Source organism: Scophthalmus maximus, chromosome 11, assembly GCF_022379125.1.
Source record: "Scophthalmus maximus strain ysfricsl-2021 chromosome 11, ASM2237912v1, whole genome shotgun sequence".
Lineage (NCBI taxonomy): Eukaryota > Metazoa > Chordata > Actinopteri > Pleuronectiformes > Scophthalmidae > Scophthalmus > Scophthalmus maximus.
This window is the reverse complement of record NC_061525.1, coordinates 5,269,443-5,286,175: the sequence shown is the minus strand read 5'-3', so window position 1 is coordinate 5,286,175 and position 16,733 is coordinate 5,269,443. Positions and strand designations below refer to the sequence as shown.

The 16,733-nt window shown below is 42.9% G+C and overlaps 1 protein-coding gene across 2 annotated transcripts; it reads right to left on the bottom strand.

Moving 5' to 3' along the window:
• Positions 1–604: 604 nt before the first annotated feature.
• hif1al (hypoxia inducible factor 1 subunit alpha, like) lies at positions 605–16,146 on the bottom strand. Of its 2 annotated transcripts, XM_035623708.2 has the most exons (16): positions 16,003–16,111; positions 15,739–15,774; positions 9,480–9,667; positions 8,349–8,545; positions 7,434–7,518; positions 6,932–7,047; positions 6,521–6,705; positions 6,273–6,379; positions 5,690–5,837; positions 5,120–5,388; positions 4,505–4,671; positions 4,314–4,409; positions 3,834–3,988; positions 3,021–3,129; positions 2,378–2,501; positions 605–1,901 (listed from the first exon to the last, which is right to left on the bottom strand). In XM_035623708.2, the coding sequence occupies exons 1-16, from the start codon at positions 16,035–16,037 to the stop codon at positions 1,834–1,836; spliced, it is 2,085 nt and encodes a 694-aa protein (XP_035479601.1). In that variant the 5' UTR covers positions 16,038–16,111; the 3' UTR covers positions 605–1,833. The 2 variants fall into 2 exon arrangements, with proteins under 2 accessions (XP_035479601.1, XP_035479602.1); XM_035623709.2 differs by lacking the exon at positions 15,739–15,774 and having other exon boundaries at positions 16,003–16,146.
• Positions 16,147–16,733: the final 587 nt, after the last annotated feature.

Below are 16,733 nucleotides of genomic sequence, written 5' to 3'. Positions count from 1 at the left end.
ATTTTCCACTATTTATAGTAAAGCTCGAGCAAAAAGGCGCAAACCTCTGCCGGAGCCAATCTATCCTAAATGTCGGATTTTTTTCCCCTGCCCACATCCCACACCTCCCACCATGTTTGTTGCTAATCGGTTCAGTAGTTTTTGTGTTATCCACACAGTAAATACCTCCTCCTCCTTGGTGGAGGTCATGACATTGTGAGCCCGGTGATTTGAAATATAATCTTATCATACATTATGTACAATCGCAATGTAAAGTAACTACTTGCTTTCCGATGAATAACGAGTGAAATATTCATCGTCTCCCTCTTAAATGTAGATGAGTAGAAGCATGAAGTAGCAGAAAATAAAAATACTTTAGTTCACATTCCTCCAAACAGTACAAAAGAGCAGTATTTGCGTAAATGTGCTTAGATACTTTCCAGCAACAATACTGTGACTGTGTTTCTGTTGCCGCAGCAGTCAGGCGATCAGATGGATAGAATAGATAGAAATGCTTGTTTGTGGGAAGATGAAAACGTACTGACGGGCCTCCAGTCGGAGCCACGCCTGCTTGATGTCAGGTTGATGTTTTGTCTCCGCACACACATTACACGGCAGCTTCGGCTGTTTCTTCAACGGCTTTATTTAACTCGAGAACGCACCACACAGGATAAACAGTCACAGTCCTGTGTGTTCTGCATCTGAAAAAGCACTATAGTCTACTTTCAACTGAGATATGTCGAGGCACATTTTGTAACAAGTAATACAGTTCAAACTTATGGATGATAAAAACATGAATACTAGTGTTTAAGCTCATTTCCAATGAGAATACAAGCATGGATCAACATGGTGCACGTTTTGTTTCAGTCCACTTTGGTGCCATTGGGTTTTTAACTGTGGACATACAAACATTTCCCAGTCACAAGCGATGGGTTTGAAAGTCGAGTTACCAAACTTCCTCTGTGACCAATGACCTCACATTAGATCACAGGGAGTGCTGGACGAGATAAAACCCCCCGACAGCTCAGGAGGACAAACATCATGACTAACTTGCACATTTGCTTGTTGACTCATGAATAGCTGACGGTCATAAAATTCCCACTGGAGAATTCCCAAGTAAATGCATCATTAAAAAAAAGAAAAACTACAAAAACTCGAGCACAAGCGTATAAAAAGACGTAAAAATATGCCACTGCTATTCGCGTGATTGTTTATTGGTGTGATTGTTATGAAGAATACGGCGGTGAGAGTGATTTTTTTGAACCCAGCTGAAAGAGAAAACAAATTCAACTCGCTCACTTGTGACAACAGGCAAACAGATGAATTAAAACTTGAAAGTTGCATTAAATTCAACTGCACGGAGAGAGAGAAAAAATAAATCTGTCTCGCTGTTTGACCCCTTGCACGATTTTTAATCTTTCACATCTTCAGAAAGAAAAAATATTTAGCACCACCTGCTGTTTCCATAAAACAGAGCGAGTACTGATGATTTCTCACATTAAACAATTGATACAATGTAAAAGTAGAAGGAAAACTTCAAGACTTTGTAGTATCAGACCCCCCAAAAAGTGGAAAGCAACATCACCAGTCGTAGTCTTTCCTGCCTGATCTACAACACGTCATTGGCTCTTGTTTCACAGAGAGAGAGACTAGTTCAGCTACAAGCAATAAGAGGTCTGGTTAACCTTACAGCAGGGTAATGCAGCGTGTGTGCGAGTCTATATTCTTGTGAATACATGTTGTGTGTGTGCAGTATGTACACGCTCAGGCTGCTGCGTTTGCAGACGGATCCGGCGTCGACTTCCTTGTTTTGTGCGCATAAGTCGAACCAACTCTGGACTGACAGGAGCTCTGTCAGGTCATGGGCGAGAGAGGCGGTGACAGGTGAGGTGGGCAAGGTATGAATATGTCCCTCATCAGAGCTGCGAGAGAGAAACGGAGACAAACACTGTTACGTTTGACTTAAAGGGGACATATTGTGCAAAAATCGCTCTTTCAGTTTGTGTTCACATAAATGTGGGTATCTTTGGAGCCTGCCGGCCCACAAACTGTGAAAAAAGACCACCCTGTTGTTTTATTTGTGAGCTGGTTAAACCCTACAGCCTGGCTCTGAACAACCAGTTGAGATTCCTCTCCCACACTCTCTCCCTCCTGAACAAACACGAGTAAAGTGTACACATAAATAAAAAGTGCACCATTAATTGTGATCTTAGCACCTAATCCAGGAATATTTCCTGGAATCTTGGAATTTTCACGTCTCACTTACAGCTGCAGGCCTTCATTACGGCCACCAGAGGGTGTCATGTCACCACGGTGTTGTTTTCAGCAGAGGCCTGGGAACTGGAAACCGTTCAGTTACTGAGGGTGTGTGTGTGTGTGTGTGTGTATGTGTGTGTACCTGCAGTCTCACAAAGTCCCTGCATGCCTCCTAAAATGGGGTCTCTGTTTGTGAGTAGCCGGCTCCGACACCCTGGGCCCGGGTCAAGGATCAGATGTAACTGGTCGGTTTCCTCCAGACAGTCCTGAACACAGAGTTTGAAAAAAGGTCAGAGGGAACAAGAGAAGCCTAAACAGGACTTCAGTGTGCAGGTAATAATTGAGGTTATTTTTTTTTGCATCCTGTCTGCTGCTTTGTCATTAAAAAAGTAAAAAATGCTGTAGGATGGATTTGGATAAAAGCTCCTGAGTAATGATCTGTTGATATAAAACGTAAAACTGAACTTAGAAACAACCTTTACTGTTTCTAACAAGGATTTTTGTTTACTCTGTCACAACTGTGCTCTCCTCTTATAAAAGGTCAACACTAAGACACCTCTTCCATCACAACATCATCTTCCCGCAGAACTTTTCCCTGACACTTTCGCCCGTTTCAGAAAAATGCGGAGGAACGTCGAATCGTTATTCAAAATCAGTGGATAGTTCAAGGCAGACAAATGATCTGGCTTTGTTTTTCCCTCATTCTCCAAAGCACCCCGAACGGAAAGGTGCTGAATAAACACGTGTTCCTCTCATTCCTTCTTCCCCTCTACTCTCCCACTCACCAGCAATCCGTGGCTGAGAAGAAGTTCCTCATCTGTTGACGAAGGAGCTTGTTTCTGTCTCTTGTCCTGACTCATCATCTGAGACGGCATCTCATCCGGGTTATGGGCCCTTAAGAAAAGAGACCGTGCCAGATTGTAAAACATTAGGTGTTGTTTTCTTTAGAGGTTTGGGAATTAGTGTAAACTAATCACACACTATTTTGGTAATCAATGAATCGGTTTAAGTAGCTTTTAGGGGGGAAAAAGGAAATTCTCTGATTTCAGCTTCTGGTTTCTTTGTTCCTAAATGACAGTAAAGTGAATATCTTTTATGGTAGACAAATTAAAACAACATCTTGGGGTTTGGGAAACACGATCGTCATTTTATGTGATTTTTAATGGACCAAACAAACTAATCGACAGTTTAATCAACAATGAAAATAATCTTAAAGTTTTCTTATATTCAACATTTAATGGACAACTTGGCCATTCCTCTGGCTCCACCCTCAGAATAAAATAAAGATATTCTGTCCCACTAAATGTGGAGATGTGTGGAGAAATGTTTCATTTAATCCTCCAAGAATGTTGTTGAATTGTTAACTTTAATCATATCAGATGTGATTGATCGTCAAAGGCTTGTACACAGTCGGGTATTCATTCATCACCTCATGACAGGACAGATGTAGGAGGGTGATACTTGCAGGAGACTGATATCTCATCTTTTCGTATTTGATTTTACATCCTTCATTACATCATGTGACTTTGCCCTCTTTTCCCAGATCATACGACAGAAATATCCCCCTAAATCCTACAAACTAAACACGTCTGTCTTACCGTTTCCTCCTGAGTGTGACTGCAGGAGTCGCAGCTGAAGGATCGGACAAACGTTCGTCGGCATCCTCGGGCAAACCGCTGAGGACGGTCAGCTGGAAGTCGTCGTCCATAGAGATGTAAGGAGCCAACATGTCCAGATCCATCCCCTCCGTGTGCTGAGAAAGGACACAGAAGATAAAAGGCAGACAGGAAAACAAACACCATTTAAAGGGGCAGTAAGACAGTGTTTTTAGGAGAGCTTGTTTCTCTCTTTGTTGTTTACTGCTCTGGCAGGGTCACGAACCTATGACCTCGGGTATGAGAGACCGACGCACTAACCACAAGGCCACTGAGATCAACTTTGGTCATGGGAACTCATCTCAATAACGACTGTATAGCATTTCGAAAATGCTTTTTAAAAGAAGTTTTTAATGCTCTTCATATTTGGTTATGACAAGTTTTGTGGCAATTTTACTTTTCTGTGTTTTTTAGTTTTTTTACCTCCAGTTTCTTTCTTTCCTTTTGACGATCTTCTGACCTAATGGCAAAGATCTTCTCCACCTCACTCGTGTCCATCACCTCCTCCTCACAGGGGCTCTGAAGGACAGACAGAGATAAAGAGAAAGATCGAGCTTAAACTTAAATGTTCATCGTCAGAAGATTTTTAAAGATTTTAAGACTCGTATTTTTACCGAATCAGAATCAAGTGAGGAGGCTGGTGATGATGATGAAGCTGGTGGCATGACAGGGCTGAAGATGGATGTGAGGAGCTGTCGTAGCTGCGGAGTGCACAGGTCCTGAGGGTGGTCCGGCACAGAGTTTGGACTGGGTGGGCTTACGAACGACAGCTCGACAAAACCTGACGGTGACAGAAACAGAAAGAGCTTGGAAAAGGTTCCACCTGTTGAATAGACCAGTAAAAAAAAAGAAAAGAAAAGACACTTGATTTGATTTCACCCGTGTTCATGTCTGTAGCTCTTTGATAATAAAACCATAAGATGACCCCTCTGTAAAATGAGACAATCTAAATATTATATGGTAAAATCTAATGACGTTTTTATTATAAGACACTACAAAGTCTATGAAAACTGGCTTTCCCATAAGCCTCAGCTCTTTGTGTCTCAAAAGCACAAGAGAGTGAATATCCTGTGTCTTGCAGAAAACATGCTACAGATTGAACAAGAGTTGAACTTTTACTTGTGATAATTTGTAAGATTCAGTAGCTAAAACTAAACTAAAACATATCTTTGTGAGAAACCGTCATTGCTAGTCCTGAAGTAAATATGAATGCCTTTCATCCGTCTCACCTCCTGTCAGTGGAATGATGGCGTCCCCGGCCGCAGAAGCCAACTGGAAAAGCTCCTCCGGCTCCTCCGGGTTGAAGAGGAGCTCCGCAGCTCTGCTGGGTTTCGAACATGCATCCTCCGTCCGACTGGAATCGGCCAGATTGTCACCGTCAGAGTCACAGCTGTCTGGTGTCTCACAGTCAGGCGCTGGTAAGTGGGGCTCAGCTTTAGGGAGGCAGCCACAACGGATCTGCTCAACAGAGAAAACGACGTCTGGCTGCTCCACGGCACTGCGGAAGAAACAGAGGAGAAGAGGGGGGTCGATATCGTCCCTTTCAAATCTGCCCAGCTAAAAGTAACGTTGAAGGACAAGCATATTGAATTTCTTGTTCACAACAAATGACTTCATACATAAATGTATGCGTAATCTGATTCTCTCAGCGCCTTGGTTTGTCTTTCCCGAATTCTCCTTCACACCTTTTCTTGACCTCCCACTTCTTCTGTTACTCCCACAAATACGAACTCGGGCCTTGCTCAGGTTTCAGCCTTTATATTATATTATATTATATTGTATGACACAACCTAAGGTACCTGAGTATGAAGTTGAGGCAGACAACGGCCTCGGGCTGCGAGGTCTTGCTGCTGTAGAGGACGGTCGCCTGGGTCTCTGCCCAGACGAAGCCACCGCTGTTTGCCAGGAAACGGTAGTGGCTGGTGCTCACCTGACCCTTGGCCAGCACTACACGAGGGACAGGGACACAGACAGAAAAGAGATGGCGACAAAGGGATGGACACCATGTACACACACGAAGTGCCAGACGATTGCAGCATTGGCAAGGCCTAAACTCTGACACGTCCTGTCTACTTTATTGACAGACTCATAAAAAATAGTCTGCAGTCTAATAACAGTGGCTCTGATTTTTTAACCTAGGTTATTAATTCACTCTATTGGCTTAAAAAAATCTACAAATCCTTGAAACAAAAGACACCACAGACTTTAGGCTTTTTTAATTTGCAGAACTTTTACATACACAGACAAAACTATAAAACACAAAGTGTAATATGTCTCCTTTAAAGGATGATCTGGATGTGTACGGACATTATTTGACCTTCAGATATTTTTCGTGTCCCTCTTAGTACTGATTTTAACATGTATATGTAGTTGCAAACTCACATGTGAGCAGGCTTTTGTTGACGTGATCAGAGTCGAGCACGTGATGGAACTCGTAGGCTGAGCGACCAATCAGATCGTCAGGTTTGTATCCCAGCAATTCTGTAACACTGAAAACAAATGATAGAAACAAACAAAGAGGACAAAAGAGATTTCATGTCCTTTCTCTTCCTGTAACACGACGCTCTGTTTCTCTCGACTCCCGTCCGGAGGGCGAGAGGTGGAAGGTGAGGCCTCGGCGTCATTCCTACCTGCCCTCGCAGTGTGTGAAGCGCAGGTCCATGCTGTGGCGGGTGAGGAAGGTGCAGGTGTCCAGAGGGAACTCCACGCTGGACGGATGGGGGATGGGCTCACACAGCAGGGTCATCACTGTGGCTGCAGAGGGCGACGTTGAGCTGCCGCCAAAGCGCCGCATATGACCTGTACAGTGGAGAACCTAGAGAGAGAGAGACGAACAGAAACAGAGTTGCACAGAATATTGTTTCAACGTATATGAACCTATTCAGTACATTTCTACAATAAGGGCTTATAATATAATATATATAATAATACCTCCATCTACTCAGTACAAATGTTTTTTTTGATATACAGAAAAACTTAACAAATGCAGCAGTGTCTAAAGTTGTTCAACAACGCCGAAATATTACAGTGGTAAACCCAACCTTCCAGGTGGCAGACTTGAGGTTGACGGTGCGCCCCCTGCTGGTCAGCGTGCTTTTCATTCGGAGAAAGAAGTTTCTTCCGATCTGCTGTTCTTTCTGTGATTTCATACTCAAACCTGAAAGCAACACGACAAAGCTTACACCGATGGTTCGCGGGAGTTGCTCATCCTCAGGTTCTTTCTTTCTTTTAGTCAAACGCTCGTTCTGGATTGCTAACAAAAGTCGCAAGTTTTTTCTGCCGGAGGGAAATCACTTCCCAATGGACGAGATCCAGACCAAGCTCCCACAATTCGTCTGGGTCCCAGGCTATAAAAAATACTGGAATAATCCTTCAAATACTGGAGACAGGGGACAAAAAAAAGCCTCTAATCTTCTTCTCACATAACCGAACCAAGATCAAATTGTTTGTTTACTGTTAACATCGGTCCAGGCTGGTTTTGGGAGGAAGTCTTGAACATTGTCCATTGTTAATGATTCTCACTGTGATATCGGTGTGACTGACCTGGACGTGGAGTCAAAAGGTCTCGGAGCTCCTCCTGATCACAGGGATGAACAAAGTCATAAACACTCTGACCCAGCAGCTCCAGCTGTGGACAACAGAAATCAACAACAACTCTCACTGAAACACAAAAAACGGCTGAAATCCATTTAAGTTAAAAAAAATCTTTCCATGGAAAAATATATTCACTTTTCATTTTTCACGACTGGTGCCTTCGTTAAAGAGTTATCTGATCCTCCTTTTTCTTTCCTTTCTTTATTTTTCTAAAGAATTTATTGACTGAAAATGAATGAAACCACTGGGCAGAGGGTGATCATCATCATCATCATTGCAGCTACAGTACACAGCAGGACAGCGCACGCCGCCTCTGTTTGTCTGTATTCAGTTATCAGAACATCGTTAAAATAACAAACTTGATCTCAAAACAGAGCCAAGAATAGATTTGAGGGATGGCTTCTCCGTCCTGCTGGCAACCCAGAATAGATACAGTACGTCCTCTGTGTGCAGTACTGTCCCCAGGGCTTAGAGTGAGAGAAACCCAGTTTTAGTTATTTTGTTGATGGTGGTCTTCTTGTAAAACAATTACGAAATGAAAAAAAAACTATTTTTACAGCTGTTGTTAGAGTAATGATTTCTTTTACATTTACATCTTGCCAGTTGGATGTTAAAACCACAGGCGGATGAGGAGACAGTCGCACAGAACAACAGCTGAACCAGATTCGAGAAAGAACAACTGAAGTGAGCAGGTTCGAGATGAGGGGAAACAGCGTTGGCGACTTAACCTGTGAACACCCTGGTGGAATATGATCTGTATAATGTTTCATACCAGAATGTTTCAATGTTGCTAATAAAAGCTCATGTAGGAAATATGAGTTACTGGTCTTCTTTTTGTCCTGCTGGGCTGTGTTCATGCCGCACCTGTGTGATGCCGATGTGTCTGCTGACATTTTCCGTCAGGTAGATCATGTCTCCTTCCTCCGTCAACACCGTGATGAAACCGGCCAACGTCTGGGGATAGAAAGCGTCCATTGGATCCTCCTCCTCTTCTTCCTCCACCTTCCCGCCGGCGCCGGCGTCGTCCCCCTCCTCCTCAGGGCCCTCTTTCTGATTCTCATCTGTTGTTAGAGAGACCAGGTGATTATTATGGCAGACGGAGCAGGCATGGTTAATACTAGTGTGTCTTTTATCACCTGTACACCACGGTTGGTTTTTCATGAACAGAAAATATTTCTAATCGCCGCCTGGCTGTAAGTGTTTGATACCATATTTTCAGACCTTGTAATTAACCCATCTTAAGTATTTCACACGGGTTAAGACAAAACAGTTAAGACAACTGAGTAATTTCCTTTTTTTTACCCAGTGAATACATTTTTGATTATAAATACAGCTGTCAGCAAAACCACATTTCTTTATTTCTGAGAAGAGACACCAAAATTACGCCTTGTCCCTTCATTACTGATAAGTTCATTCACACCTGAAGGAACAAAACAACACTGAGCTAATTCACATCTTCAAATATAACTCAACCTGAGACAAAAACACACAAAAAAACGCCCAGTTCACTGGGGGCGAAACACATCAGAGAACTGCTGTTCCAATGGAGTCTGAGCTCATAAAACATACAGAAGATACGGTTTATGGAAGAAAAAAAACACTCAAGTATCCTCACATTTCCTTATTCCTTCATGTAAGCTGGCTTGTTGTTTTTTAGAAATTACAGCAGAGCTAGCAACTCAAAGGATTGTGTATGAAACCCGACCTGAATCCAACCACCGACAGCTGGGGTCTGAATAAAGCCTGACATTTTGATAGCAGATATTAATCTCCATGTCTTTATTAAAAAGGGAGCCCTGACAATATTACCTTTGTCATTAGATTTCATTTATCTCTGAGCAAAGTAGAAAATCCATTAATCATTCAATCCAGGCCAAATCATCCATATTACAAATATGAATGTGTAGAATTTCACTGTGATTTAATTCAATGAAATCGGAGGGAGCCATGATGGAACCTGATATGAACGTTGAGGTTGTGTGATGAGCCTCTCACCTTGCAGGAGGCTGCGCATGCGCAGGAAGCTGAGGACGACTCTCATGATGGCAGCCTTGTCCAGTTGGGTGGACACCCGGCGCGGGAGCGGCAGGGTGCGGGCGAGCTCGTAAAACACCTCCGTCTCCTGACCCCGCCTACATCTGGCTGCATCGCGGGAGCGCAGCTTCCTCTGCTCCGAACTGCCCCTGCAGGGGAGAAGGAGGAGGAGGAGGAGGAGGAGGATGAAGATAGAGGGACCAGACAGGATTAGCAAATATGAAACCAGGAACGGAAGAACAGGATGACAGTAAACGAGAGGAACCAAAAAGGCTCTGTGTGTCCCAATCAAGCAATCCTAACTTTTCTATATTGTTATAATGCTATGTCATAGTGACGTCATCATGACCATTTAAAGACTAATAACTGGTCAAACGTAATGACTGTAGACCAGGGCTCTAATGTTATTTGTTGCAAAAATTAAAGTCATTTTCTGACTTTGTAGTGACGTCATGACAACATATGATGATAGATTGTTTTTCAATCTGTACTGTAAAAGAGCTGTTTAAGAATGCAGAGAAACCTCACAAAATACATTTTTGAACTGTGCATAATGTCATTTTATGACTTAGTGATTTCTTCATGACATCACTTGACATAGGAATAATGTTGAGATCAATATAAGCTTTACATTGTCTCTTAGTACTATTCCCACCAAGTTTGTTGAAAATCGAAAAAGCAAGGGAGGTTGGGAAGATGGTGTGAGAGAGCAGGATCAGAGGAGAACAGAGGTAAATATGTTGTATAACAGAAAAGAAATCTGTGAAAGGGAGGCAAAAAAAAAAAGTGTGACAAAAATACATGAAATATCTGTGAGGATTGCAGAATCAACAGAATCTTTTTTTCCCTCTTAAAACACATTTCCTCAAAAACAACAACTTCCCTCTCAGGTCCAACTTCACCACACGTCTCTCTTTGCCTCTACAACTTCCAATACCTGTCTTCTCAAAGCAAAAACTTTAACTTCTGGATCTTAGAATCACCAGGACCTATATACAATATACACAATATAAGCTCATTCATTCATTCATCGTCTACCGCTTTATCCATTTAAGGGTTCGCGGGGGATCGCTGGAGCCAATCCCAGCTAACATTGGGCGAGAGGCGGGGTACACCCTGGACAGGTCGCCAGCCTATCACAGGGCCACATACAGAGACAGACAACCATTCACTCTCACATTCACACCTACAGTCTTAGAGTCTCCAATCAACCTAACCCCATTCTGCATGTCTTTGGACTGTGGGAGGAAAAGGAGAACCCGGCGAGAACCCACGCATACACGGGGAGAACATGCAAACTCCACACAGAAAGGCCCTGGTTGAACCGGGATTCAAACCCAGAACCTTCTTGCTGTGAGGCGAAGGTGCTAACCAATACACCACCGTGCAGCCTACAATATAAGCTCGACATCGCAAAAACTTCATGATAGTATTATTATACTATGATCTCCTAAATTATACTATGATCAATATGATCATGTTTTTTAAAAACGTATGACTCAAGTTAAATTGACTACAATTTTGAGTCAGTAAATTTCTTCATTTCTGTCCTGGGCACATGTCTGACTCCTCCTCGAGCTCTTGTGTCAGCCCGTCTGTAAATGTATGTTTGGTCATTTTTTAATGGTTCCATCTCCACGGATGATCCTAACCAGAGAGTTCAGCTCTATGAGAATTCTTGGATCAAAGTGGAAACAGCACTGAAAAATGTCCAAAACCAAAGAGAACATTTCAGCTCCTGGGAAACTGTCCAGATCTCCCCCCACTCCCTTCTTCCATCCCTCATTCCACCCTGCACTGCCTTGGCCTCCATCAAAAACCATGTGCTGCCAAGTCGAAAACAGGCTTTTATGTCATTCTCATTCACGCAGTGTGTTGCACATTGGCCGGTTGCACAATCACATTACATTAAAAGCAGAACAAACATTCTCCCTTTGAAACAAACTCACACACGAAAGGTCATCTGCCCCTTCACACCTACAGATACTTTTACGCCATTAAAGCAACAAAGTGAGTTAGCTGTAATGGAGGCAGGCCTCATTATATCACCACTCCCAGCTCACTCAGGCCAAATGCAGAACTGGACAACGGATAAATTATCAAACAGCGCAAGAACAGGGGCACGAGATTACAGCTGAATGCCGGTTAAAAATTAACTTTGTGGCTTTGACGTTACAAAGAATCTGAAGACGGCAGACAGTGAAACACAACACATGGTACAATATGAACAGATGGATGCAGTATCACAACACTGTATGTAATGGTACAACATTTTTCAATAACGTCTGAACTCCCTCATTATTATCACTCTTTTACTCACTGACCCAGGAGAATCAGACAGTCTGATTGGATGCAAACTTTCAGCATCTTTCTGTTACTTGCTGCAATAGCTAACAGTTATTTCAGGGTAAATAAAGAGTGCGAACATTAAGTATTCACTGTAAGATTTTGAACTGCCTTTTAAAAAGGGATTTTTGTGCCATTTTCCGTCGTCCGGATGGACCTAGTGATTGATAGGTGGGAACTCCAACAGTGAATTCTTTACTGTTGTCCCATGTTCATTTAGAGAAATGAAGCTGCATGTGAAACAGTGACCTTTTATGGAACCAAGAAGATCTTGGTTTACAGTTCATAAAGGAAAACAGAGAACCTGAGCGCTTTTGCATGTTTCCCGCACTTTTTTTTCTCTTTTAATTTACACTTCCTGCGAGGAAGGCAATAACCTGCCGCACTTGAAACATCATCTGTGATCACCCCGCATCGGGAGTAAAAGGTTCGCCAGTGCAGTGGAAGAACAACATTCACGTCACGAGTGTTGTCACCGCGATGTGAGCGTGTGTGACACAAGAGTGTACTCAGTACACAGTAGCACACGATGTTCATGCAAACTGTTAAGGATTGACACACCTCCCCACATAACCGCATAACATGCAGCTAATCCACCTGGAACACTCTGTGAGAATATTTGAGATGGGATTAATGAAGTCCATGAAACACACACACACACACACACACACACACACACACACACACACACACACACACACACACACACACACACACACACACACACACACACACACACACACTACTGACTGGACTTCAAGGACTGACAATGCACATCAAAATACTGGTCTAAATTCTGTATTCATTTCCTTTCTTCTTTGCATCATCTTTGCTGCAAATCACTTATTACAGTAAACACATTTATCAGAGACCAGCTGTCAATCACACACTGTGTGCCGAATTTGATGTTTTAGTTGATGTAGTAACTAACCCTTTCTTCTTCTGCTTTCCTGAAAAAATACAAATTAATATTTTCATTATCATTATCGTTTTGTTCACACTACATAAAGTAAGAGTTTATACAAAGGTCATGTGCATTTTGATACCTAACATGTCAACAGCATCTGACACAGTATCTCAAGTATTTGTTTTTTATATTTGAGGTTATTGAGCGTTACATCTGAGGGGAAGTGGATCTGCCGTTAACACACATGTAAGCAGGTCACAAACAGAGATTGTGATCATTATGGACACATACTCTCATGAAAGAACACATGCTGGCATTCAGACACACCCCTATAAACATAATAATTGTTACGAGAAAAAAAAAAAAAAATAATAATAAATTATTTCATTAATAGAGCACTTTTCATTGCTAAAAGCAATCTCAAAGTGCTATCATATCCTTGTTGACATGTCGTAAATCACCAACCGACCACCTGGCTCAGATAATCTTCTTCATTTGCAGGGTGGCCTCACGACTCACTGGCAGACGATTCGAATCATGGGATCTACAGGGCTGCCTGAGGAATGTCGGGGGGGGTTGGGAAGACTTTGTGAGACTGTGGTTCCCAAACTGACAACTGCCTGGGAGCGTTGCCAAGTGGAAAGACATGCTTATAATGATTTTGGTCGAGAACCTAATGGAGCATTTATGGAAAAGAAAAAAACAACAACTGTATTACCATAACGACTACAACTGCTTACAATGCTCCTGCTACTTCTGCTGCTAATGATGAGTTGTACACATTGACGGTCACTTGCGCGGCAACAACACGTCTGCCAGCTGGGAGGAGCGTCAGAGGACAGCGTGTCCTTGGTCTGAGAGCAGGGCTGCACGTCGACCACCATTCCTTATTGCTCAATTCGAGCGTCTGTTTATTTGGGCCTCTGTGTGTGTTTGTGTGTGTGGGAGGCGTATCAAGGCCCGAATTCTGGGGCCAGACACCAGTGTGAGTGTGCGCGCTGGAGAACAAACTGTGGTCACGTTGTTTACTAGCAGAAGCTGTTCCGAGGGGAGGAGAGAGAGGGAAAACACACCCACACTGAGGCCAAATACGGCCATACAAGTGCAGACACCGCCCCCCCCACACACACCTTACGCTAACACACAATCACACACTGCAATCTACACTGTAGATGTGGGTGTGGCAAAGGAAAACCAGCATGTAAGGCTCACAGAGAACACAGTGTGCTCGGCTGTCCTTGACCGGGGCTTTGGGAGGGGGGCACAGAAACACAGTCAGATGAAAGGAACAAAACAACAGACAGAGAGTGGAGAAAAGTATGAGGGAGTCCAAAACAAAGCCAAAATACTGTGCACACACACACACACACACACACACACACACACACACACACACACACGTGTCTCATTTTCTTATTTACATGACGTAAATAAGAAAACTAAGCTGTTTGTGTTGGAACACGCTGTTTGCCAAACCAACGTGTGGAAACAAGGAGGATTGTATGTTGGTGCCCACGCACACACACACACACACACACACACACACACAAAGTTATCTCAAAAACTCCAAATAATAAGAAAGAAATTTGAAAAAATTCTTAACTACAACAAAGCTATAAAAAAAGGCATCTGAAACACTAATAGCAACAACTTTTTTTCACCGACTGGAGCTCAAAATCACTAGTTCACTATTCTCTACAGTCATAGTTCATTACGTGGTGATGAGTAAATTGACATTTAGACACTTACAAATCATTGACACTTTGCATCATCAACCGTCATTTAACCGTCTCAGAGGCAGCTGCATCGCTCTGCAGGATTTCAGGTTAACAAAAAAACTGGACAAAACAAGACTTTTGATGACGTCATTGTTACATTAAATGACTAGTTGCCGCACTACTGGACACGACACACAAACAGCTATGTTTAACAGCACTGTAGCACACAGGGAATAGTTTTACACTCTTATTTTGTTTTGGTAGCTGGTCCGGGTGTGATCTCCTCCCTGTGAAACCGTTGGGCCCTCGCCAAGTTTATGACTCTCCAGCTCTGATCAGCAGTGACGTCAACAGGACGCCCAGACTGACACGACCGCTTTCACCCCTTCCCTGCACTATGACGTCTTAACAACGAACAATAGAATAAAGGGTTTCACAAATCTGAAACGATGTTTTTAAGAATCTTTGGCCTCCCCGTGACAATCTAGTCCAGATTTGACCCGTCCTGGTATTGTGGTTTTTGAGAGAGACCTGCTCCAACATGGTCTCATGACGAAAAAAAGGTGGTAAAATCAACCTTTTTGGCATTTTCACGAATAGAATAAAGGTTTTACAAATCTGAAACTATGTTTTAAAGAATCTTTGGCCTCCCCGTGACATCCCGGTCCAGATGTGACAAGTCTAGGTATTGTGGTTTTCTATCTGGACCTACAGTAAAATACGGAGGGCAGGTCGCTCAGCACTGTAAGTTAAGTTCCTCTCAACTTTCCCTTTAACAGCCCATTAGGAAGCTGCGAATCGGATGCGAACTTCAGCATCTGTCAGTCACAGTCCGTCACAAATTCACTGACTAAGCACTGACTGACTCCTCCATCTTGGATCTCAGATCTCAGATTTGACAGATCAGAGGTCGTTCGGGACCATTGGTGTGAGGTGTTTTTATAAATGTACTCGACCCAGAAAACAACCGACAATGTGACTGTGTAAAAGACCGCTCTGAACTTTGTGCTCACTCCCCCTTTTGCTCAGCGAGGCAGCTGGTTCTATCTCCACCTGCTGGGAGGAGGAGGGGGTCATCTCAGGTTAGGCATCTCTCCCTCATATGGTACCACCACACACACACACACACACACACACACACACACGACTGTAGACAAATAAACATCCCATCTGATTGAAAATAAATCACAGCAATACTAATTGCACCCTGTCATCATCCAGGGTATATGTGTTGCAGAATTCCACTCACCAAGACGACACCTGGACTAGATGGCACTGTGTACCACTGAAATACAAAACAGTCATGTGTGACTGTGTGACCCGAAGCCAGGCTGCAGTGTGCACAGTCAGCTATTTTCCACAGTCGTTTTTTTATTTTTCTTATGGCTCACGTCTGGGACTGGTTAGGTGAAAGTTGCAGATTCAAAGACACAAACGCGACGCGAGACACATCTCGGATTTAAAAAGACAAAACAACAACACGTCGTGTGTGTTTTCGTCAATGTCTCCTCACCCCACGAGCGCGACGGTGTCGTCTTTGTCCTCCATGTCCACGGCGAGACTGCGCTTCAGTTATTGTTTGTGCCGCGGTGACAGACTGTACATGTCAGAGCCCTCCGTGTCAACTCTGTACTGTAGGAAGAGGAAGAGGCCGCCGCCGCCGCCGCTGCTTTCAAAATAAAAGTCTCGCAGCTGACAGCTGCTGGATTTATAGATTCGTGTTGTTCATAAATTTAGGTATTCATAGATTCGCCACCAGCCATTTAGTCGTACAATGAAGTTCTTCTTTTACATTTAGAGTACTTTGCAGTACAGTACGTTCCCCCCAAAATACTGCACAAGACTTTGAAAACGCGTACTTTACTCGAGCATTTGAATTCTATTTTGTAATTCTAGTAGTTCTAAAATGTTGCAAGTTTTACTGCACCACATAGTCATACATATTAATCAGCTTTAATTTCTTTCACTTTTACCAGCCAAACATACCATTATATATTAAATAGATATTGTTATGCATATGTTAAAGCTTGTGTACACAAATAGGTGTTTTCAGGTATTATTTTTCAGGTATTATGGCCGAATGTTTAAAAGGATAACGATGCTGACATTTACGAAAAACACCATGCACTTATAATAGGGACGGTAACCTTTCAACTTGCCCCCACACAAAACACCGATTTAAACATCCGATCACAAAATCCTCTTTAAAGAGCTTTTATTTTACTGCCTCATTTGGCTTCCGGT